Source organism: Capsicum annuum, chromosome 4 (assembly GCF_002878395.1).
Source record: "Capsicum annuum cultivar UCD-10X-F1 chromosome 4, UCD10Xv1.1, whole genome shotgun sequence".
Classification (NCBI taxonomy): Eukaryota; Viridiplantae; Streptophyta; class Magnoliopsida; order Solanales; family Solanaceae; genus Capsicum; species Capsicum annuum.
This window is the reverse complement of record NC_061114.1, coordinates 693178-719621: the sequence shown is the minus strand read 5'-3', so window position 1 is coordinate 719621 and position 26444 is coordinate 693178. Positions and strand designations below refer to the sequence as shown.

At 35.1% G+C, this 26444-nt stretch overlaps 2 protein-coding genes and 1 long non-coding RNA gene across 7 annotated transcripts; 2 read left to right on the top strand and 1 right to left on the bottom strand.

Annotated features, from left to right (window-relative positions):
- Positions 1-1029: 1029 nt before the first annotated feature.
- Positions 1030-4989, bottom strand: LOC107869884 (LRR receptor-like serine/threonine-protein kinase FLS2). Of its 5 annotated transcripts, none has more exons than XM_047410474.1 (4): positions 3917-4989; positions 1924-2837; positions 1589-1809; positions 1030-1493 (listed from the first exon to the last, which is right to left on the bottom strand). In XM_047410474.1, exons 2-3 carry the CDS (start codon positions 2698-2700, stop codon positions 1726-1728), a joined length of 861 nt encoding a protein of 286 aa, XP_047266430.1. In that variant the 5' UTR covers positions 2701-2837; positions 3917-4989; the 3' UTR covers positions 1030-1493; positions 1589-1725. The 5 variants fall into 5 exon arrangements, with proteins under 5 accessions (XP_047266430.1, XP_047266431.1, XP_047266434.1 ...); XM_047410475.1 differs by having other exon boundaries at positions 1589-1816; positions 1924-3574; positions 3917-4988; XM_047410478.1 differs by having other exon boundaries at positions 1924-3574; positions 3917-4981.
- Positions 4990-9976: 4987 nt separating this feature from the next.
- LOC124897579 lies at positions 9977-25926 on the top strand. The gene is made up of 2 exons (XR_007054340.1): positions 9977-11047; positions 25548-25926. It is a non-coding gene; the product is annotated as an uncharacterized LOC124897579 (long non-coding RNA).
- Positions 12075-15612, top strand: LOC107868382 (uncharacterized mitochondrial protein AtMg00810). Its single transcript, XM_016715068.2, has 2 exons — positions 12075-12214; positions 12493-15612. The coding sequence occupies exon 2, from the start codon at positions 14403-14405 to the stop codon at positions 15417-15419; it is 1017 nt and encodes a 338-aa protein (XP_016570554.2). The 5' UTR covers positions 12075-12214; positions 12493-14402; the 3' UTR covers positions 15420-15612.
- Positions 25927-26444: the final 518 nt, after the last annotated feature.

Here is a 26444-nt window from a genome sequence, read left to right as displayed (position 1 = left end):
GTGTCCTAAAGTACTAACAACATACTATATATGCATCATAACATTATTACTTAGGCACTGATGAAAAACATACTATGCATCATAACATTTATACTTTAGTGTTGATGCACGAGTTCCTTTGTTTCGAGGATTTTTATCTCCAGAATTTAAAGAACTAGCTGGTGATGTTCCCATAAAATGAGCAAAGGATGCATTTTTAGATACTGATTACTTATATAGTTATAGTATACACGAAGCTCAATGTGCTAAATTGTGCTAAAGTATTAATTTCTTGCTAATGGAGTTTGATGCTTTAAGAACAAAACGATGTAGTTGGAAAGGAGAAAGACGATAATTCTTGATGATCAATTATGTATGAATCTTGAACTGAATTTGAAAAATGATTTTTACTTTTTATTGCACTAAATTAATTTCGTTGACTCTTATTACTTATAATGTTCCTCCCAACACTAGTGCTAAATAGTCCATCTTTCACAACATAATTGGTATATTTCTTAGCACTATTGGGACTGCATGTATTGTCGCTTACACCATAACCTGTACCAAGAGCGCTCGGATATGTTCCAACATGATAGCTCGGATAAGAGTCAAGTCTATTCTGGAGGGGTAAATGACCATACCAAAAGCAGTATCATAGCTCTGCTTGGCTATGAGAGTGGTGAGCTTCCTTTCAAGTATATAGGTTCCATTATCCATTAAAAGACTCACCGTTCTGAAACGCAAACCCCTACTGGCAAAGATTACTGCCAAGATCACTACATGGATGGTCAAATGCTTATAATGCTGAAGAAAGCAATCAAGTTGATAAAGGCTACTCGTAGAAGCTATTTGTGGCCTGGGAGAAAATCTGCCTGTAGACTATGGAACTAAGCTGCAATCTGTAAGTTGCTTTGGGCTTTAAGTCTACACACAGAGAAACTATGGATTGCTTGTGTTGACACGTTATAAAGAGGCAGAATATAAACACTCGAATGTACTGGGGGACATCAGCAAGCTAGTTCATAAGAATAAAGAAGTGTAGGAGTACTATTCCTTGGTAATTCATAAAATTCCTTTTATAGCCAAAAAATATACATTATTCTTATCAAAACAAATATTTAGCAAACATTTGCAACAAATCAAGTTATTTGGAACAAGAGTTGCCAAGAGCACGCTCAACAATGCGAGAAGTTGAAGTCTGATCATTTGTAGCATCCCTACAACATCTTTCATGTTCGTCCGTCTTGCTGGAGATTCAGCACAGCAATCTAATGCGACATTCATGATTGATGACACACAATCCAACTTCTTCACTAAGTGATTATCTGTAGGTGGAACCAAGTTGGCATCTGCAACATCTATTACTGCATCAGGAATAGAATAACTCACCCATTGTTTCAAGCTAAGATCTTCCTCAAACTCACTAGGCTTTCTCCTAGTAAACGTTTCCAGTAACATGATTCCATAACTATAGACATCACATTTAGTAGACACCAATCCATCTTGTCCATACTCTACAATCAAACAATTATTTAAAGATGTAACATGATAACTTCGTGGAAAAAAAGAAAGGGAAAAGAAATGTTCAAAGCAAAATCAAGAGACGTACCTGGCGCAATATAACCCAATGATGCTAAGGTTTCAGTGTATAAATCACTCTCATCGTCTCCAAATAGTTTTGAAATGCCAAAGTCGCTTAGGTGGGCAACCATATCCTCATCCAGCAAGACATTACTAGGCTTTATATCACAGTGAATCACAGGCAATGAGCACCCATGGTGAAGATATTCCAAAGCACATGCCACATCTATCATTATGCTTAGCCTCTACCTGATGTCTAGGAAGTAGTTGTGTGAATACAAATACTTATCAAGACTTCCATTAGGCATATACTCAAGAACTAAAGCCTTAAAATCAAGGTTGGAACAACTAGTAATGACTTACGAGATTCCTATGGCGAAGGCTACGCAAAACTTCACATTCAGTATCAAAACTCTTGAATGCCGCATCCAGTCGTAGATTGAACACTTTAACTGCAATGGCAGTTCCACTTCTGAGAATGCCTTTGAACACAGAGCCAAAACTTCCAAAACCAATCAGATTACCCTCGCTAAACCCATCAGCTGCTTGGAGCAATTCATTGTATGAAATTCTTTCTCTTCTTACGGTAGACAATGACTCAGCTTGTGGAGGAGATCTCTTACCTCTTCTATACATTATCCATAGGAGCACAAAGGTCATAGGAACAAATACAACTGCAATTACAAGCAAAAGAAAAAGAACTAGAAATTTTTTCCTATTTGATCTGTGCTTTGATGAAGTGTGGCATGGCGGGACACTAAATCTTGAAGAACCACACAATGCTTCATTGTGGATGAAAAACTGACTCGAGAGGTTTTTGAAAGGACCCCGCGAGGGTATTTCACCATACAATTTGTTGACAGAAATATTGAAATACTTCAAGTTTTGAAGTTTCTCCAAAGACTTAGGAATAATTCCAGATATATTATTGTGAGAAAGGCCTAGGAATTCCAAACCTACCATGTTGCTCATTGAGTCAGGTATAGCTCCTTGTAACTTGTTTTGTCTCAAAGAAAGGTTTTCCAGATTTTGCAAGCCTCCAATTTCTCTTGGAATTCCATTTGAGAATTGATTCATCGACAGATCTGTAAGTGTTGCAGCCTTTAATTTTCCGATTTCTGGAGGTAAAGAACCAACCATGTTGTTTGACGACAAGTCAAAAACAACCAGATCTTTAAGGTTCCCTAAGCTTGATGGTATATTGGAACTCAATTTGTTGGAACCCAGATGTATCTCCCTAAGGGAAGTAATATTCCCTAAACATTAAGGAAGAGATCCTGAAAGTTGATTTTGACCCAAGTAAATATCACTCAAATGCTGCAAATTACATATATGATCAATAAATCCTGTTAATTTGTTTTAGTCAAATCGAAGCACAGAAGATTTCTCTTGTTTCCAATTGATGTAGGAATCGATCCAACCAAATTGTTTCCAGTAAGATCAAGGAATAATAAGCTGCTTAAGTTCCCAAAATCATTTGTAATTCTCCCTTTGATCTTTCAACCACTGGTGTAAAATTTTATAAGAGACGTAGAAAAGTTCCCTACAGAGATTGGAAGCATGCTGTTTAGAGGGTTTAAAGATATATCAAGAACTGTTAAATTTCTGCTATTGGTTAAGGAAGTCAGGAAACTTAATGATGAGTCGCTGGTTAAATTGTTTCCCGCTAACTTTAGATATTGTAGATGAGTCAAATATCCAATAGAATTGGGAATCAAGCCAGTGAGTTGGTTGTGGGTAAGCTCTAGATCAGTAAGTTTTGAACAATTGGAGATGGAATTAGGAATAGTCCCAACAAGATTGGTTAAGGAAGCCAGATAAAGTTTTTCAATGTTGGGTAAGATAGAACACATGTTTGGTGGGAGGCTTCCTGATAGATTGTTGAATGAAAGATCAATTTTTCTCAGCCCTGATATGTTGAAGATCTCCATTTGAAGTGGACCACTGAATCTATTATTCTCAAGAATAATTACCTCCAATTCAATGAGATTGCTTATCACTTTGGGTATTTCACCTGGAAACACATATAGTGGATTACTAGTGAGTTGATTCAATCTATTTTTGTTAAGATATAAGAATTGAGTCTTGTTTAAAATGTCAATCTCCTGTGGTAAGAATCCACTAAGATTTTAACTTTCATGTTGTTGGTGATACAAAAGTATTAAAACAAAAAAGAGAAGATACGTATAGGAGATAAAGATATTTGAATAGAGCCATTAATCTGGCTTCCATGCATAATATCACCAAACTTAGATACCTCAATTATTCAATAACTGAAATTATCCCTGCAATTACTGTGTAATAAAATAAAATTCTGAAGCAATTAGATACAGACACTCATAAGATAAAAACATACCTGTTAAATCATTATATGATGAAGACAATATTTGAAGTTGTGAACAATTTGACAAGCTTGTAGGCATACGACCGTGAAGCTTGTTATAAGACAGATAAAGCCCTTTGAGTATTGGGAGACCATTGCATAAACCATTGAGAAGATACCCTGATAAGCTATTGCCTGCAAATGCAATGACTTCTATTCTTGGATATTGAAAATTGTAAATGGTATAGAACCCGTAAGTTGATTAGCTTGTATGGATAGCACTTTCATGTTGTGAAGATTGCCGATCCCTTCTGGTATATTTCCTTGAAGTGAATTATCAGATATCTCCAAAGTTTCCAACCTTGAGGCATTCGAGATTGATGGAGGAATAGAGCCTATGAGATTGTTTCCATACAAACTTAGTTCTCTAAGGTTTATAAGGTTTCCAATCACTTTTGGTATTTGGCCCTCTATGGAATTGAAATCTAGATATAAAATCTCAAGCGTAGACATATTAGAAAATGAAGAAGGGATGGAATCAGTGAAACTATTATTCCTAAGACTTAGAAATTGAAGTTGGTGTAAAAAACCAAACCAAGAAGGAACCTTTCTGCTGAAATTGTTGACACTTAATCTAAGAAACTTAAGCCGACGCATGCTTCCTTGTGTTGGTGTAAAAAACCAAACTGTCTTTCTTGAGGCAAATTTCCATGGAAATTGTTGCTTCGCAAGTCGAGAGAAACAAGAAATGAGAGGTTTCCAAATTCATGGGGAATCTCTCCTGTAAGAGCCATGTTGGAAAGATTCAAGGACTTCACTCGTTGTTGACGAGAACCACAAGTGACTCCTACCCAATGACAAACAAAAATAGCGGGAGACCAACTTAGAGATTTTAAGGAGAGAAGAGCTAATTGATCAGTGGTAATGTTGGTTTGGGTCATGACTGAACTAGCCATAAGCAAGAAGAGTACTGAGAGAAAAAATGTGAAGGTTTTCTCCATTATTGCAAAAATGAGTAGGTATGCTCTATAATATGTGGTTTTGAGACTTAAATAGAAATGAGGTCTCCCTTTTGATAACATTAATACTAATACCACCAAATCAACCAAGTCTTTCACATCTCAATCAGAATTATAAATATGGTGGCAAAAAGTCCTCCGTTCTGCCAAAGACTTGGCAAGTCAACTAAGTCTTGCTTTAATTTTTGTTTGCTTAATTCTTTGTCTTGCTTTCATATTCTGTAGAATTGTGTGGTGAAGAGTGTTATGAGAACAGACAGGAATAGACAATAAGAGAAGCAAAAGAAAAACAGGATGAACACAGATTTACGTGGAAACCTTTGCGGGAAAAACCAACGGAAGAGGAGGAGGAATTTCACTATAATAGTAAGGAGTACAAGGAGGAGATGTAATTCTCAATGAACGTATGTCCAACAACCGAAAAACAACCCATTAAACACACCGCAGACTTTTCAGACCCCTATGCTTCCACCACAGACCCCCCAAAAAATCAGAAACATAGGTCGCACCGCGAACTTTTCAGGGCCGGATAAACAAAATTTGGACCACAAACTCTAACATAGAAGAGTAGTGCCACACTTACTAACCAATAGTATTGTGTTTAGTTCAAACTAGCACTAGTGGATTTATCCCAGGTAATGAGAGCCTTCCTAGTTAGTCAAGTTTTTTCCAATGAATTACTATCTATAATGATGAAATGAATAATTCATTCAGATAATCAATCAAAAAATCTGAATGAGTGTACTTTGATTTGATTTGATGAATCGAGAGAATCATTGCAGAGTTAAAAACAATCTCAGAACATTTGAAGGAGTGGTAGGAGAGATTATCAATTTCAGAACAGCTGTTAGGCTCTCACACTTGATGTAACAGAATTCTATTCCGCTATTATGACAACAACTAATTTTGTGTCATGCTAAGTGTTAAGAGTTGTGACCTGAATTTTATTGATCCGGCCCTGAAAGTTTCGCGGTGCTACCCATGTTTGTGATTTTTAATGGGGTCTATGTTGGTAGGGTATGAACCTTTATGTTTTTTGGCCTAGGACCTATTTGTACGCACGTATTATGTAAGTGCGATTTAGTGGGCTATTCGGGTCATTCTCATATACACGAAATTGAGACTATTGTCTCCAACATTGTACTCTCTATCCATTGTAGTGAAACCTCCTCTGCCTCTGCCCATGGTTTTTCCCGCAAGGATTTTCACATAAATCATTTGTTCTTGTTTTTCTTTTACTTGTGGTTTGCTTATTTTCTGCCAAATCGTAACACTAAGAAATAAATTGTAGAAGAGATAATTTATTTAGAAGAAAATTCAGAATGCATTAGTTTAATGACAATTAAAATTTGTTTTCACTCTTTCAAGTACAATTTCAGAAGAATTTTCATGGCCAAACACATCTTATTTTTAATTTTTTTTTACTAAAGTGAAATAATTTTTGGAAAAAAGAAAATAATTTTCATGGCCAAACGGCTACTTAGTATTATTCTCGTGAGTCTACCTAAAATTATATGTATTCTTTACATAAAATTTTATGATACTTAAAACAACATGTATAGCACTAGAGGCCATTAAATTTTATGGATTCTTACATTAGTCTCAATTTAATCTATGCAATAAGAGGATCATAATTAAGTATGTAGGGTATAGGTGAAAAGATTATTGAGTTTCCATGAACACGTAAATTCTCTCCTAGTTCCATTTTTTTTCGATGTTCGATATTTTTAATGAAGCCAATAATTGTGTGGTGCAAAAATGGTATGCCATATTCCTCCAATAGTTAATTTTACTAACTTATACTATACTCTCGAGAAATATTTTCACATGATTTGCATATTTTATATGTTTATAATCCTTTTATCTCTAGCTAGGAAAGAACCTGTAGATTTTTAAATGGGATGGTAATAAAAGGAAGTTTTAATTATAGTTTATAATTTGTTTGAAATTTTGACTTGTTATAGAGTATGTTTTCATGAACTTCTTTTTTAATAAAAGAATACACAACATTAATTTGTATTGGTTATAACAATTTTAGGGAATTTTTCCGATTATGTGGGCCTCAAAGACTTGACAAAATTGGAGAAGAACAAAAGTACACCAAGTCTTTACAACCATACATTGGGTGGTAAAGTTATTCCTCTAATCAGTCCAAACACCCTCCAAGTTGCCTTCTACTAAAGTTCTATTGGCGTCTGACGTGTATTATGTCACGTAAGACGTGCTTTCCACACTCATGCATTACAAGCACGACTGGACCATGATGCTTGTTTGAGTCAAGAGGGTCTACTCCTAGAAATATTTGGTGAGCTGCTTGGCTAATATGTAACGCCATACTGCTAGTTGGCTATGTTGTTTTTTTGTGAAGACATATTTATGTACTCTTTATCGATGTTATGACAAACTCGACTGTTTTATCACTGATTGATTGTCTTATCCACATCCAATTGGTGTTGACAAGCGTCAGATATTCTACTAAATGGATAAATATAACCTCGAACTATGATAAATGGTACGTATATATCATCCGTCACACATTAGATACACATATGCCGCTACCGTTAATGAAATGGTATATATATGTCCCTCACATTAACGGTAGAGACATATGTCAAGGAGTGTCAATATGTAATATATACATTAAAAAATATATTTTTACCTAGCTACTTAATGTATTTTTTCAACGAACATATGGTTCCACCACTGGTCATATCAATTCTAATTTCTCCAAGTTTTGCACGTTTCAATTAGAATTGTAAATATGGTTCAGAAATTCCCCTGGCAGACAAAGACTTGTGCAAGTCAACCAAGTCTTCCTTTATTTTCTTGAGAATTATTTTTACATGATTAAGATATTTTAGGGAGAAAGATCCAAAATATACCTATGCTTTATCAAAATTAATTTGTTGTAACACGTCTCAACTTTGCAGAGGCCCTATCACCCTCTTGTTATTTTTTACCGTATTTCTGTGGCATATATTTGCTAGCTAAACCACTGTATATGAATGCACACTGTGCGTGCAAGGGTCTAAAGTGATCAAGCTAAGCAAATATATCCACAGAAATATGGTAAAATATTATCTAGGGAGATCATACGACCTCCATAAAGTTGAAGCGTGTTACAGTAAATTTCGTCAAAATTTAGATACATTTTTCGGACCTTTTTTCCGAGAGTTTATATAGCTAATCATAACATGTTTATAATCCTTTTATCTCTATCTAGGACAGAATCTGTAGACTTTTACATTCTAGTTGCTTTTTGTGGAAGTTAATTTAGTTCATTTTAAAATGGGATGGTAGTATAAAAGGAGCTTTTAATTATGTTTTATAATTTATTTGCAATTTTGACTTGTTTGAAGGTATGTTTTTGAGATATTTTTTTTAATAAAAGAATATATAACATTAATTTGTATTGGCTGCCATCATTTTAGAGAATTTTTCAGGTTATGTTGGCCTCAAAGACTTGACAAAATTGGAGAAGACCAAAAATACACGTGTCTTTATAAACGTATATTTGGTGGCAAAGTTATTGCTCTAATCAATCCAAACACTCCTTTAAGTTGCCTTCTACTAAAGTTATGTACACTAGCATAGTCTATAATTGATTCTAGTAACTAATTTTTTAGGATATATATATATATATATATATATATATATATATATGAAAAACTATTTACATTCTTGATCAAAGATAACGCAGTAAGAAATTATTTTATCGTAGTTTAATATCTCGACGGGACTATTTACTTTTAATTTTTAGGATGTTTTTACATTTTTTTAAATTCTAAATAAGTACACAACATGTAGAGCATATTTGGATTGTCTTATTTTAAATGTTTTAAGACAAAATAACTTTTAAACATTTTATTTGTGAACTTTTCTTAAGTGTCGGTGTTTTCTAGACATGTTCTATCTCTTTTATTTTAAATGTTTTTTAGTTAGTTTAAAATGGAGGATTCTCTTGTTATCTCGACATTGTATTGTGTTTATAATAAATTTTTTATTAAAAAAAAAATCTCGACATTGTATTTTTCTCCCCGCGTTTTCAAAATGGCATAATTGTTGTTATTTCATCATTGTCGGCCTATGATGTCTACTGCATAATCTGAAACGCCATACTCCTCGTATCATTTACTTTTCAATCAGAATTATAATATGGTGCGAACATTCCACCATCATTCGACTCTTCAGCTACATGGTTTTCTAAATTTCATTTTTAAGATACGTTGGCCCTGCACCCGTAATTATGGTGACCAAATTATTTCTCTAGTTGATCCAAACTCCATAGACTTTTGCAATACTGCAAGTTAAACAAGTCTTGCTTTCATTTTCTCTACAACTGTGTGATGAAAAGTATAGTGATATATCAAAAAAAGTTACTCCCTCTGTCCATCTTTACTTGTCCACAATACAAAACATAGATGTTCTACAATACTTGTCCAGTAGGGGTATTTGCATTGGAACCGAGACTAATCTGAATTAGTGTCACGCAAGGCCCATTAAAGGGGTTTCCACATCTAGCATGCGAACCTGAGACCTGTAATTAAAAGAGGACTTATATGATCCATCCCACCACAAACCTTGACGGTAACTTTTACTTGTTTTAATAAAACTTTATTATAAGAAAATTCACAACATTAAATTGTATTGGTTGTTGTCATTGACTCTTCATTTAATTGGTTCCCAAACTTATGCGGGCCTCGAAGACTTGACCAACTTGCAACCGTAATAATGGTGGCAAAATTATTTCTCTAATAGGTCCAAGCTCCAAATACTTTTGTGAGATGGCAAGTCAATTCTCATTCAAATGACACAATAAAAAATATATAATTGGAATCAACCAAGTCTTGCAAACCGTAATTGTGGTGGCAAGCTTATTCCTCTAATCAGTCCAAATTCCAAAGATTTGTGCAAGACCGAATTTGAGGTAAAAATGTCTAAACTTAATTTATATGTAATTTCAGATATGCAAATCTGAACTTGTTAAAATCAAAACAAGAATGGGTGTATCTATAAATACATCTAAAAACTAGATATATACAGGTTTATAGCTGTGTCCAAATAAAATATCTGATAAAATTTGTCTTGCAACCTTACTTGTGGTGGAAAAACTATTCTTCTAATCAGTCCAAACTCCAACGAATTTGTGCAAGAGTGCAAGTCAACCAAGTCTTGCTTTGTTAGAGATTGTTCCTAATTGTTGAATTGCGAGCAATGAAGCGTGACATCCATTGTCTGGTGTTTTCATAAAGCTTGATTTATTAGAATTATACAAAGTAAATTTAACTATATAAAAAAAAAGTTTGGACTTGTGCATAGGCGTTGTGCCAAAAAGAAGTTGAATCACGACTCTTTGTAGATGTTTACAGAGGAAAATCATACAACAAGTGAAGAGGAAAAGGGAGATTGTTTCCTCTAAAGCCGGTCGACTCATCCCCGATATAGAAGTTATGCCTAAAGCCATGACTTTTTTATATGATTGTTTTGACTTTGGGGAAGTTTGAAACAGATTTTGTTGAGACTTCTGTACATAGAGACATACAAAGAATTGGGCCAAGTGTAATAAATAGTGGCGTGGGTTAAATAGTTCTACAGTGGCCCAAATTTTAATTTTGATCCATTTTGTATTTAATTTTCTCTAATTTTTGGATCTTGTATATATAGGATTGGGCCCACACTAAACAAACGGTTGGAGCTCATTTTCATTTGTACTCTCTGAGAATGAATAAGATTTTTCTCTGAACATGTTCTAGAAACTTCATCTTACTGATCTCTTCTCTATTTTCATGGCTGATTCATAGCTTTAACATGTTATCAAAGCCGAGATCCTTGTAGATCTGCTCTCTAGCTAGTTTCCGATATTACCCTCGTTATTTTTATTTGAACATTTTTCATGTTGTGAAGTTTGTGTTGGTGAAGCTGGTCAGCATTCGGTGAAATTAAGCCCTGTCGTGGTATTTTTCTAGCCTTATTCCGGTGATTAGGCTATCGTCTGATGTTTTTTTTTTTAGACGTTCAGGTGAATTTTTGTCCCTGTTTCTCCGGAGCTGTTTTGGTGAATTTTCGTCCCCTTCTCAGAAAATTTTCGCGATTGTTTGGTGTTTTTGTTGATAAAGGCCGTCTCCTTCCGGTTGTGAAGGTGTTGGTAATTTCTTCTTATTCTCTGATTACTCTTCGACTTGTTTTGTTGTGGTTTTGTGCATATGTCGATTCCAGAGGACAATTCCTCTTCTTTTACCATGAATCGGACTGCTTATCATGCTGAGGATTATACACATCCCTGTCATCCTCTCTATGTCCACCCTTCCGATGTGTTGGGAGCGTCTTTAGTCTCTACTCCATTTGATAGATCTGGTTTTGGTAGTTGGTGTAGAATAATCTTAGTTGCCTTGTCAGTACGTGACAAGCTAGATTTGATAGATGGGACATCGTCTAAGCCTCCTGACACCTCACCTTTATCCAGACAATGGCAACGGTGCAATGACCTTGTGGTGTCTTGGCTTACTAATTCTCTTTCTAAAGAAATTGCTCATAGTGTAGAATATTCTGCCTACGCTAGAGATATTTGGGTTGAATTAGAGGAACGTTATGGAAAGGCTGACGGGGCTAGAATATTTGAAATGAAGAAACAATTAGCCCATATTTCTCATGGGTCTTTAGATGTGGATTCCTATTTTAACAACATAAAGCAGCTTTAGGACGAGCTTGCAACTGCTGTTTGCACTTGTGGTGGGTTTAAGAAATCCGATGATGAACAAAAGGTGTATCAGTTTCTGATGGGTCTCAATGACACCTATATACAAGTGTGCAGCAATATTCTCATGATGAAACCCCTGACATCTGTTGGTACTATGTACAACATTCTTTTGGCAGATGAAAAACAAAGAAATGTTTGCTCAACATCAAAATTCTCTCATCAGTCTATTCTTCTTTCAATACTCGGTTTCCTACAAAGGTGCATTTGACTCCCAAAAGACTTCTTCTATTGTATGCAAGTATTGCAAGAAGCCGGATCATATTATTGATAAGTGTTACAAACTCCATGGTTTCCTGCACATTTTAAGTTCAATAAACCTCCACATCTTCCTAGTAGGAACTACTGCTCATGTTGAGCTGGCTTCTTCTGGACAAAAGGGCCCTTATATTGGGGATGATGATGCTTTATCTGACCCTACTCACTCCCAGCCTTCTGATGTTACTAGTCTATCTAAGGCTGAATATAACAAGCTGATTGTGTTTCTGAAAAGGGCTAATCTACCTGAGACATCTTTTTCGCCCTTTATTCCACATATGGAATCAACAAATTTTGCTGGTAAGCTACTCCATGATCTCACACTTAGCACTTGTTTTTTGACTAAGATAGACAAAATAATTTGGATTATAGATTCTGGAGCCTCTAATCACATGACTTCTGATCTGTCCCTTCTTTCAAATGTTCAAACCCTTCCAATCCCATATTTGGTTTCATTACCAAATAGTTATAAGGTTAAAGTCATTAGCATAGGATCCTACACTTTATTTTAAGATCTTGTACTCACAAATGTTCTCTATGTCCCTAGTTTTCAATATAACCTCATTTTTGTGTCCCAGTTGGTTGAACAATACGATGTCATGTTACAATTTACCAAATCTGGTTGCGCCCCTTCTCTGCGGAAGCCAGTGGTGCTTGGTAGACCTGATGGTGGCATGTACAAGTTGATCAGCTGTCCAGATTCCTCTGTTGCTTTTAATTCTTCTGCTATCCCTTTTACTTTCTCTCCTTCACATCATGCACGTCACAATTCTTCTGTTAGTTTTGATACTGTTCCTACTGATCCTACATGTAATAAGAAAGATATTTTGTGGCATTATAGACTTGGACATGCTCCTTTTTCTAAAATGATTTGTATATCTGATATTGGTGATTCTTTATCTAGTAAACAATCTTTTACTTGTCCAATATGTCCTCTTTCTAGACAATCCAGATTGCCTTTTGGTGATAGTATCTCTCAATCTTCTTCTCCATTTGATCTTATCCATGTAGATAATTGGGGACCTTACTATAATTCTACTTATAATGGTTTTTGATATTTCCTCACCATAGTTGATGATTACTCTAGGGCCACTTGGACTCATTTAATGGGTGCCAAGAGCAATGCCTTTGACCTTCTCAAATCTTTCATTGCTTTAGTTGAGACTCAGTTTCATGCTAAAGTAAAGACTGTTCGAAGTGAAAATGCTCTAGAACTTGGATCCTCCTTAGTTGGTTCACAATTTTTTTCTTCTAAAGGAATAATTCATCAAACTTCATGTCCTTACACTCCTCAACAGAATGGAGTGGTTGAAAGGAAACACAAACATCTCTTGGAAACTGCTAGAGCTTTACTTTTCCAGTCTTACCTTCCTATTAAGTTTTGGGGGGATTGTCTTTTGACTGCTACATATCTTATAAATAGGTTTCTTCTCTTTTATTACATAACAAAAGTTCATTTGAGGTACTTTATAACAAACCTCCTTCTTATTCTCACCTTAAGACTTTTGGGTGTTTATGTTATTCAACTGTTCCTATTCCTCATAGGGATAAGTTTCAACCTAGAGCTGTCCCTTGTGTTTTCATTGGTTATCCTTTTGCTAAGAAAGGTTACAGAGTTTATAACCTTGTCTCCAAATCCTATTTTGTCTCTAGGTATGTAGTTTTTCATGAAACTGTCTTCCTTTTTCTTTCCCAGTCTCCCTCTTCTGTCATGTGCCCTTTTTTATTTCATTTTTTTGATGATCCTGTTCCTTCTGTTTTTCCTTCTTCTCCTGTTTCTGTCCCTACTCATACTGATTCTCCCATTTCTGTCCCTACTCATATTGATTCCACTCCTGCTCCCGTTGTCCCTCTTGTTCAAGCTATTCCTCCCAGAAGATCTTCCAAGAACACCAATCCCCCTGGTTATCTTAAAGATTATGTTTGTTACTCCTCTCTTCTACCTAGTTCCAGTTCTTTTCCTTTTTGTTCTTCTGTACTAAGTCAACAACAAGTGTTTGAGCCCCACACTTATTCTTAGGCAGATGGTTTTCCTAAATGGAAAAATGCCATGAAACAGGAATTTGCTGCTCTAGATGCTAATCACACTTGGATTATTGTTCCACTTCCTCATGGGAAGAAACCTATTAGTTGCAAGTGAGTTTATAAAGTGAAATATAGGGTTGTTGGTTCTTTAGAAAGATATAAAGCTCGACTAGTGGTTAGAGGAGATACTCAGGTTGAGGGTGTTGATTTTCATGAAACATTCTCTCCTATAGTCAAAATGTCTACTATCAAATCTCTTTTGGCTGTGATTGTGAAACACAATTGGTCTCTTTTTCAACTTGATGTAAATAATGCATTTCTTCATGGTGATTTGTATGAGGAAGTGTACATGAAATTGCCCCCGGGTCTTACTGTTTCCTCTACTTCCCCTTCTCCTTTGGTTTGTAAACTCAATAAGTCTTTATATGGACTTAGGCAAACGTCTCGCTTGTAGTATGCCAAGATGTCTCATGCACTTCATTCTAGGGGTTATTATCACTCTCTTAATGACTATTTTCTTTTCACAAGAGGTTCTGGTTCTTCTCTTGTGCTCCTGACTGTTTACGTAGATGACATCATCTTGACTGGTACTGATCTCGAGGAGATTTCTAATCTCAAATTATTTTTGCATGACCAATTTAAAATTAAAGATCTGGGTTTGCTGCATTATTTCCTTGGTATTGAGGTTTTCTATTCTGGTTCTGGAATTCTTTTACATCAAAGCAAGTTTATACATGATTTGCTTAAAGAGTATCATTGTGACACATCTTCTTCACTGCCTCAACCTGATAAGTACAGAAGTTTGTTGGGAAAATTTAATTTTCTCACTCACACCAGACCTGATATGTCTTTTACGGTACAACACCTAAGCCAGTTCATGCAACATCCTTGTGTTCCACATATGAAGGCTGTCATACATCTTTGCGCTATCTCAGGGGCACTCCTACTCTTGGTTTGTCTCTGTAGGTTTATAGTGATAGTGATTGGGCCTTATGCCCTGATAGTAGACGGCTTTTGTGTGTTGTTTGGTGGGAGTTTGATTAGCTGGAAGGCTAAAAATAAACCTGTAGTTTCTCTTTCTTTAGCTGAGTCTGAATATCGGTCTGTGAGTAAGGCTGTGGGTGAGATTACTTGGCTGTCTCATTTAGTGTCTGATTTTTGGTTGTCTTCATCTCTACCCATTCCTGTTTTCTATGATAATCAGTCAGCCATTCATATTTCCAAGAATTCAGTATTTCATGAACTAACGAAACATATTGAGTTGGATTGCCATTTCGTTCGCACCAAGTTTGGAAATGGTTTGATCAGCCTACATCATACTCCCAGTTCCTCTGAGCTGGCCGATATCTTCACTAAAATTTTGCCCTGCGCAGCCCACCATTCTCATCTTCTCAAGTTGGGTGTTTTGTCAACCTCCAACTTGAGGGGGGTGTTGAGACTTTTGTACATAGAGACATACAAAGAATTGGGACAAGTGTAATAAATAGTGGCATGGGTTAAATAGTTCTACAGTGGCCCAAATTTTGATTTTGATCCATTTTGTATTTAATTCTCTCTAATTTTCGGATCTTGTATATATAGGATTGGGCCCACACTAAACAAACGGTTGGAGCTCATTTTCATTTCTACGCTCTGAGAATGAATAAGATTTTTCTCTGAACACGTTCTAGAAACTTCATCTTACTGATCTCTTCTCTATTTTCATGGCTGATTCATGGCTTTAACAGATTTCAAGTCTGTCTCCTTAGCCACTTGGACATATCGACTTTTTAGAATAAAGATTATGTTTATTACTAAAAATATTGACCGCTAGGCCACACCATTTAATTAAAAATAGTATAAATAACATAAATACCAAACTTTTAAAAGTAATTACACTCTCTCCCACTTTTAATTACTTTATTTTCTCTCCCTATTAATATACATAACATAGCCAACATGTACATAGCATTCTATGTATATGTGGGATTTTTGTAATATGTTTAGGGAGTTGGGATTTTTTATAATATTGAAAACATAAGTTGTGTATTTGTGTAATTTTAAGTTAAAAATATTATTAATTTTAAATCGAGGGCCCAACATTGGGTGAGAATGGGCCCTGTTCTGATATATGTTAAAATGAAACAGTGAATTTACTCGTGGATTTATCCCAGGCAATGAGAGCCTTCCTTAATAATCAAGTTTTGTCTAATTAATTACTTTCTATTATGATAAAATGAATAATTCATTCAAAAACTATTTTATTCATTATTCAGTTGATTAAAAAAATGCCCTTTTATCAGTCCCTTATACTATCTCTCTAGCTCTTATGGTATAAACACCTCTCTGCCCAACTAATGAACTTGAATAAATTTTTCTATTTGGTGGCTCCAAACACTAAGCTGATAGAATTGAGGAATGAAACCAACTCATTTGCATAACTGGTAAAGTTGTTTTCATGTGAACATGGGGTTCTGTCATGACGCAACTTTTCAGGTCATGATGGCGCCAACCATAATCTACCAGTAGGCAAGCCAACTTGTAGTCCGGAACGGCTAGTAATGGACTACTTAATAACATAAGAAAAAGAATACGGAATATATGAGATAAAGATCAATATATAGATGAATCCCAAACCCTGGTGGTATCAGTACAAGAGCTTCTAAACATAATAAGAGTACAAAAGTGATATATTAAGGAGAAATACACTGATTCAACTTACCTTTAAATACAACTTAGAGGCTAGTCTAATACATAGGAGAGAGATAAGTAATGATGTGAAGTTGATGAACAATTGTCTAGATGGAAGAGATTAAACATTTCTTGTATGTTTACCTTAACTAGTATAGTACCCGCGCAATGCGCGAAAGTTGCTACTTTTTAATCGATTGTGAATTTATATCATTTTATCAATGATTCAAATTAAAAGAATCCATCACTACTTTAAAATTTTACTATTCATTAATGAAGTTTATAATTTTCAATGAATTTTGTGAGCATTTAAAAATCATTATCATTTCATTCATCTAAAAAGTTAGGATTTATTGTCTTGGTTATACTAATTTTAAGTCCTTGAAGTAACAAAACTCACACACACAAAAAAAAAATCTGAAGGTGAAGCAAAATTTGTTACAAACAATAAAGTAAAATATACTTTTTACATTTAAAATTCTGTTTGTTTAAAATTTACTTTGCTGTTCAGTATTTCAACTAGTCATGTTTTATTGGTTCAAATTTCTTAGTGTTATTAATCATCCCTTATTACTGATAACATAACATATTAACTCTACCTTATCTAAAATAAAGTATGCTAACAAAAGGTATTTGTTAATAAACTACCTTATCTAAAATAAAGTACACTAACAAAAGGTATTTGTTAATATAACGACTACAACTTCTGTTGAGAAGCAAAACAATTCCATATCAGAAAAATAGAGGGAACATATCCAATATTTAAAGTGTCACCTAACTCCACTAGTATGAGGCCTTTTGGGAGGTGTCCAAAAACAAATCTGTGAGAGCTTGGCCCAAAGCGGACAATATCATACTAGTGTGGTTCGGGTGTGTTGGAGTGGTGGATTACGGTTGGTGAAAAGTTCTCGGTGTAACGACAAGACTGGAAATCTGCAGGTGGTGCCTTGTGTCGAAAGTCTTCCCGGCGAATGTTGGTTAAGAGGTGTGTCCCATTGGGTGCTAACGGCGGTACCAGATGTTTGGCAGATCATGTGAAGTGACCTAGTAGTTGAGATCTACAGTTGATCTCTCGTGTCGAAAGTCTTCTTGACAAGTGATGGTCAAGCAGCATGTCCAACTGGTTGGTAGTGGTGGTACGGGGAGGTCACAAGTGATGTGGTCTTGGTTTGAAGGGGGATTGTCGAGAAGCAAAACAATCCCACATCTGAAAAATTGAGGAAATATATCAAATATTTAAAGTGTCGCCCAACTCCATTAGTATAAGGCGGTGTAACGACAAAACTGGAAATCTGCAGGTGGTGCCTTGTGTTGAAAGTCTTCCTGGCGAATGGTGGTTAGCCGGCATGTCCCATTGGGTGATAACGACGGTACAAGATGTTTGGCAGATCATGTGAAGTGATCTAGTACTTGAGATCTACGGTTGATGCCTCGTGTCGAAAGTTTTCTTGACAAGTGATGGTCAAGCGGCGTGTCCTACTGGTTGGTAGTAGCGGTACGGGGAGGTCACAAGTGATGTGGTCTTGGTTTGAGGGGGGTATTATCGAGAAGCAAAACAATCCCGCATCGGAAAAATAGAGGGAACATATCCAATATTTAAAGTGTCACCCAACTCCACTAGTATGAGGCCTTTTGGGAGTTGCCCAAAAACAAATCCATGAGGACTTGGTCCAAAGCGGACAATATCATACTAGTACGGAATTCGTGTGATGTTACACACGGTCCTAACAACTTCAATTAGAACATCTTATTAAAATGTAAAATTTCATTTGCAATATAAGAGATGACACTATATACCCAATCTTAATTTTTCAACTTTCACAATTTGAAAATTGATCAAAATAAATTAATTCGTGATATTTAGTATTGCCATGAGAAAAAACCTTAGTATAGTAGTAGGTGTTAAATACTATCGACAAATTCTTTCATATATTCTTCATTATTATCCTCCTCGATTTTCTGTGTGGTTCTTCCATTGTGACACAATAATATTCACTCTATAACATATATTTGATATCAAATCTATATCTCATCTATAGATTCTATATGTTAGTATCCACCATATAATTAAACAAATAAAATAAGAAGGTAAATAACTTTAGGTTAATCAATGAAGTTCATAGTCTAATTTCATCCATGTTTCATAGTTATTTTTTTAAGAAATTACAATAATATTTTATTAAAAATAGAATAAATTTTGTTTAAACATTCGTATATTCTTTAAACATCAATAGCAAATCAAACTATATGTAGGCACCATTGGAAGGCTTTCTTCTGAGGTTACACCTCTTGTGAAATCTAGTGCATCCTCACAAATTTGAAACCAAATGTCAACTCAACTGTTCAATCTAGAAAAATCAAGTCAAATGAAAATGAATGCACAATTGAAAAAATAATTAAAAAATTAACTATTCAATTAATAATTAAACAGTCAGTTAATGAGAAATATATATTAATACCCACTTAAATTCCAACTAAATATGCTGCTCAAAGAAAGTGATCAAAGCTTCAAATATTAATAATTAGTCAATTTGCCCGCGCTTTGGACGGTTAAAAAAAAGGAAAAATTACAGAAACTAGCATCCTTAAGACTATAATTACAATAAATAGCAACACTTTTTCAAAACTACAACTTATAGCAAAAGTAACAATATTTTACCCACTTCATAGTAATTGAAGAATATGTATTTTTCAGTTGTGCATATGTATTTATGAGTAATACATATATATTTGTACATGTATTTATATAGCAACATTTTACTTAAATACAAATACAATTTGCTATTTTTCGTAATTATGAAACTGTTGCTATAAAAGTTATAATTAAGGCTTCAGAGTTGCTATTTCTGAAATTTTCCAAAAAAAAAAGAGGGCAACAAATTGTTGTCATAAATTTATAATAAAAATTAATTTTACTAAATAATAAGTAAGTTAAAAGATATAAATACTATTTGTAAAGCCATGTCCAATGTGATAGCAAAAAAAAGAAAGCATTCTAATCTAGCAATTTTACTTTAGATTGTTGAATATATTTTCCAACAAAGTAAAGAATGCATCCTCCACGTAGTGGGCCTTTATGCCAAAAAGACTCTTTATTCAAACTATTTTGTCAAATACCTATAAGTTTTAAATCCTTTGCCAAATACCCACTTAATTCCACCTCACCACCAACTTTTCTAACTTAACAATTTCAGCCCCAACCTTTATAATAATTCACTTTAACCCAATACTTCTAACTTAATAAATTCACCCACAAGTTTCTAATAATACACTTCAACCCACTCCATCATCCACCACTATATATATAAAAATAATATCTAGGTTTCCAAGAATATTAAAAAAATAATTTCAAAAGCTAAAAATAGAAAGTGGTTATTTTTCTCACCAAAAAGCTCCGATTCCGGCTACTTTTCCGGCGTTATTTTCCGGCGATCAGCTGTAAATTAGTCCACAAACATCATAATCTTGTCCATTGCATCCATTGTTACCCCATTTGTTTCCTATCTTGTCAAACACACTTTCCACCATTGTTAAAAAGCTTTAAATCACTCACATTACTCAAAACCACTTTAGAAAGCGCATTACAGCAGCTCAGGCGACTCCAAGTTCATTACTTTATTCCATAAACCCAAAAATCATTGATTACAAGCAATATTTGCAATTTCAAGTATTTGTACAGAAATCTGCGCAGTCATCGACCCGTCCTCGCCATCGACCATAAGCATAATCTACCATCGACGGAAGATTAATTCTAGGATGTCTATTATAGAATTTGTTCTGGTTTTTAGTGATTTCATAGGAGAATGGGTGGAGACTTCGAAATGTTGGAAATGGAGATCATTTACCAAGGTGACAATTCCCATTCCTGTTTGCTACAACAGTTCATATGACGAATTTGTTGCAACCGTAATGCAGAGCGGGGATCTAGATTGCGCACCGAGCGACGTGGTGATTAGTTATGTAATGCATTCGAGGGAAAAAGGTGAATCCTATGATCATAAATAGCGATGTACGTGTGCTGACGTACATAATGGGTGCTGATGCAGATGGCTTTAGGCCAATTTTGAGGATAAATGTGGTTGAGAGGTCCTTTGAAGGACCGCTGAATTCATTAGCACCCCACCGCGGCGCCCGACAGTCGACGATGATTTGATCGATGATGATTTGAATAATTACGAGAACGATGTCGATGATACAATTAATATGGAAGATTATTCTATTCATATGGAAGACTTTTCATCGGACTCGTAAGATGATGAAGAAGACCGTGAAACAGAATTACAAGAAGGACACTCCTTCACCGACGGAACCAATTTTTGTTGTGGTCAAACATTCACCGATAAAAAAGAGATGAAAATGCAATCAGACGCAGCAGCGGCAAGGCAGTCTTTTGATTATATAGAGAAGAGCTACACAAAATTGATGAAGGCGCAATGCTTATCTCATGGTTGTGGCTGGTTGTTGCAGGCAAAAAAATACGACACCTCGGATAGATTTTGTATAGACAAGTATGTCGGGATGCACACGTGCGACGTTGAAAACGCCACCCACAGGCACAAAACAGTCTGATCCAAATTGATTGCTTCAGTATGTGTAAATCATTTTCGGGATGGTAAAGGTCCAAGCATAAGAGAAATTCAAAGAATTGTATTTAAGGAATTTCGTTGCAATGCAAGCTATCTGATGTGTTGGAAGGGAAATGTAATTGCGAAGAACATCATTCGCAGGACACCGGAGCACGGATATTCTTGCTTGTCAGCTTTTTCCCACATGGTGGAGTTATTGAATCCCGAGTCTTCTTACTCTATCATGGTAAACCGGATGGATGGATCGTTCGTTTACTACTTCTTAGCATTCGGAGCTTGCATACGAAGATATGCCCACATGAGAAAGGTAATTGCCATCGATGACACACATTTGTATGGCAAATACGGGGGCGTTCTTCTAGTGCCGTTGCACAGGACACCGAAAATCATATATTTCCGATTGCCTTTTGTGTCGTAGATAAAGAGAACGATGCTTCTTGGACCTTCTTCTTCCAAAAGCTGAAGTCTATCATAGAAGATGAACCAGATCTATGCGTTATCTTCGACAGGCACATTAGCATCGCCAATACCTTTTCCCGTGTATATAGTTGTGCACATCACGGACTTTGCATGAGGTACCTCGCTAAAAATCTTTGCGTAAATCAACACTGCAAAGAACATCTTTATCTATTCTACGTTGCGGTAAAGGCTTATTCCTTTGATGAGTTTAGCGATAATTTTGTGGAATTGAAGAGTAAATGCCTCGAGGCAGCTCATGTCCTTGAAAATGTGCTTGGTTTTGAAAAATGGAGTAGAGGACACTTTCTGGGCAATAGGTACAACGTGCTGACCACAAACATCGCCGAGTCGCTCAACTCGATTTTGATGGATGAATGGGAGTACGCCGTGTCGTACATATTTAATTCAATTGCTAAAAAATTTAGAGAAAAGTTTAGGAGCAGCATGCATTTGTCGGTGGTAAAGAGAACATATTTGTGCCTTCTGCGGAAAGGATCCTAAGGGATAATAAGAGTGCGAGCGATTCCTTGTATGTGGGTAATCCGGCAACGGCGTTACTACCAAGTTCAATCTCTTGGAGAGGAGCTGTTCTTGCCGGAAATTTGACCTGGTGAAAATGCCGTGCGAACAAGTACGGCGATGGAAAAGATTATGGTAACTCCATCTACGACTACTCTTCGCTAATTTATAAAGCTGAGAGTTACCTCCTCGCATACTCGGAAGCAATTAACGTGGTCCCTCCAGAGGCTAAATGGACTGTGCCACAGGAATTGGTAGACACTAAAATTTCACCACCCCCGTACGATCCCAAACTTGGAAGGAAGAAAGTCAAATGCACTAAGGGCATCGGTGCGACATTCAAGTCCAAAAGGAGGAATAGGTGTTCAATATGCAAGAAATCAGAACACAAAAGAACCACGTGTAGAATGTGCATCAAATCATAAATAGGCTTTTTTTAGCTTCAGTTGTAAAGGTACTGTTTTGGGGGATGAATGTGCATTTCTGTGTATTTTAACATTCAGTTATTATCGACCTAAAGCTTTATCTACGATAGACTATCTATAGTCTACGGTATATATAATATATGGTCTATAAAATATTATGTATTGATTATATTATTGCTGATCTAACACGTTATGTTGGTCATTTTCCCAGCTTATCTCTCCAATCGATGCAATGAATCATTATTTCTCTTATTTTTCGTTCCCATTTATTAAAAAGCTGCACAAAACGTATCTTCACGAGGAAAAATAGTTGGTATATGCATACGAAATGTTTTCTCTTGTCAGACACGTCGACCTGCCATTGGGTGGATATATGAACGGAGGCAATCTATAGGTCAATAAGTACAGGCCCTCTTTCTACGCAACCCTTTAGCTTTCCCTAAAGCGAAAATATCAAAAATCGTTTCTTCTTCTTCTTTTTCTTCACCCAAATCAAAAAAATGCCTCCAAGAAGGATACCCCTGCGCCCCATCAGACGTGTTCCTCCGAGGCACTACGACCTCCTCCTCCTAAGGAATGATTTGGACCAGCTTTTCTATGGGATGGGTCAAGACCGCATCTACATGGAGCGGGAGCTCCGTCGAATCGCTCGTTTCTTGAGGGAAATTCTGGAAAGGCTCGGAATAGAAGACCCTGACTACATCACCACCACCCCCCCACCACCACCACCATCCCCATAATTTAATTCAAATATTTTATGTTAGTATATGTTTTTAAGTTTTTTTGATTTGTTCATTGCTGAAGAAGCTTTCTTTGTAGGATCTTGTTAGAAGAAATCTTCTTCCATTTTCCCTTTTTTGATGTAAATTTTATTATGTAATGTAATGAACAATTTTAATACAACTATGTTTTAGTTTCTTTTAACATTGTATGTTTGTCATCTTTATTCTGATCCCTTGTTTGAAAACTCGAATCAAATATGTCTACCTTTTCAAGTTACAGTATTGCGTCTTGACTAATTTCCTGAAGAGTAAAATCTAATGTTTAGATTTTATGCAAAGTATTTTGTTGACTGTACATATTAGTCGACCGTAGACTACATGAATCGATGGATCATTGGGTAAATTAAAATAAATAATAACAAATTTTCAAAAAATAATTTAATTTTAAAAGATTTAAATAGATTATCACATGTTATGTTGATGGTGGAAGAAAATAATAAAATTAAAAATAATTTAAATAGATAATCACACGTTTTGGGAATTATGAACGACAATTATTAAATTAAAATAAATAAATAAATAATAGTAACATGTATTTTGGGCTGGTGAAAGAAAATAATTAAATATAATATAATTTAAATGGATAATCACATATTTTGTGGCTGGTGGAAGAAAATAATTTAATTAAAAAGGATTTAAATAGATGATGTTGGATTGGTGGTGACACTTAATAGACCGTCATATATCATGCACTATGTCCTCCATCGATCAGTTTGGTATATCGTAGACCTTCACGTTTATTATCGCATCGACTGATATCATTATTATGCGTAGACCATGGTGATCTATGTACACAGTTATAGACCATCACTTGGATGTAGTTAAAAAAATGATTAAATAAATTATAAATAAATGTGGTGTGGATTTCCACACATGTTAAGGAGTGTAAACAAGTCACATAATCATATTAGAGCTTAGACAAATTTGGGAGGGTGAATTAAGAAGTGTGTGGATGAGTAGTGGTTGAATGCTCAATATCGTAAGAGTAATGTTCTCAAAGCACAAGTATGTATTGAGGATGATAAATATTTTACAACTATTAATTGCACACACTCTTTTGATTTAGGGGTGGTGATGAAAGAAATATGTGGAATGTGTAGGCATCAAATACAATGCATATCCTATATACATACTTATGCTTTGTTTAAACATTACTCTTACGATATTGAACATTCAACTACTACCCATCCACACACTTCTTAATTCACCCTCCCTAATTTGTCTAAGCTCTAATATGATTATGTGACTTGTTTACACTCCTTCACATGTGTAGAAATCCACACCACATTTATTTATAATTTATTTAATCATTTTTCAACTATATCCAAGTGATGATCTATAACCTTGTACATAGATCATCGTGGTCTATGCCTAATCATGATATCAATCGATGCGATAATAAACGTGTAAGTCTATGATAGACTATACTGATTGATGGATGACATAGTTCATGATCTACGACGGTCTATTAAGTGTCATCACCAGTCCAAGATCATCTATTTAAATCATTTTTAATGTAATTGTTTTCTTCCACCGTCCCCAAAACATGTGATTATCCATTTAAATCATATTATATTTAATTATTTTCTTCCACCAGCCCCATAACATGTTACTATTATATATTTAATTTTTTTAATTTAATTATTCATTTTTTAATTACCTCCACGTGATGGTCTATAGATGTGTACATAGATCACGGTAGTCTACGCATAATCAGGATATTAGTCGATGCACTAATAAAGGTGTAATTCTATGGTAAACCATACAAATCGATGGCTGACATAGGTCATGATCTACGACAATCTATTTAGTGTCACCACCAGTTCAAAAGAGAAAAATTACTTTTCCAACGGTAAAAAATGGCTACTTTTGTAAGTCATCAGTGTGAACACTTTATTTTTACTTCATATATAAGGTGTACATCCCTCCTTATTTTATTTCATCAACTTTATTTTATTTTTAAAAATTCTACAATGTCGCAAGCATCTCAATTATCCAATTCTAAAAATACTCTAATTTGTCATTGTGGGAATGTGGCTGTCTTGAGGACGTCACGTACGGATTCAAATCCAGATCGCAAATTTTATAATTGTGAAATTGCAAAGGTGAGGTGTGCATGTTTTTTTAAAAGTTAAGTTAATGGTTATGTAATTATTTTTTTTCCTAGGATAATGGCGCATGCTCATTTTTCAAATGGCTTGATGAGCTATCACCTCCATCCAGTCCATCAACGTTTATTCCGAGACTCAAGACATCAAATTTTTAAGGCTTGACAAAATTTAATCTACTACAAAGGCTTCAACAATGCGAAGAAAATAAAGATTTTCTCATGAATTTGTTCAAAGAGGACGAAGAACAGAGGAATCACTTTAAACTATTGCTACACGACACTCAAATAGAGAGGGATCAACTAAAACAAAAATTGATTTTGGTCGAAGAAAGAGAGAATGTCCTAAAAATGATGTTATGTGCTATAATGCTAGTATTCGTTCTTTGGAAAAGTGTAACATGGATTTAGTGATATTGACTAAATAATATTAGTTCTACTTTTGTATAATGTTAAATACTATTTTTGATAGAACCATAGTCGATTAAACAACACGTCAACTTAAATTTGACCAGCAGGGTAATGGTAGACTATGCTACGGTATATGGAATATTAAGCATGCATTTTATGATATCAAGCATACAATGTACCAACTATGACCACACCCTGCATATTCAAATTTCATGCCACAAATCAGATTGATAGAAACAGATTCAGCTCAAAATCATAACAAGTTTCATAAAATAAAAGAATAATTGTCATATCCTACCACCAGATCCTTAAACTTCATATTTGTGAAATAACAAAAAAATTGTCATATCCTAACAACTCATCATTTAACAACAAATTAAACATATTAGCATTTAAATGTCTCTTTCCCTAAGTTCCTCATCAACACAAGTGTTACTGTTGATTTCATCAATAATGTCCATGACCACATCTGTTTGGACAACTTCAACTTCTTTTTTTCTAAACAATTGCAGCTGCTTCTTCATTCTCACCTTCTTCTCCTCTTTT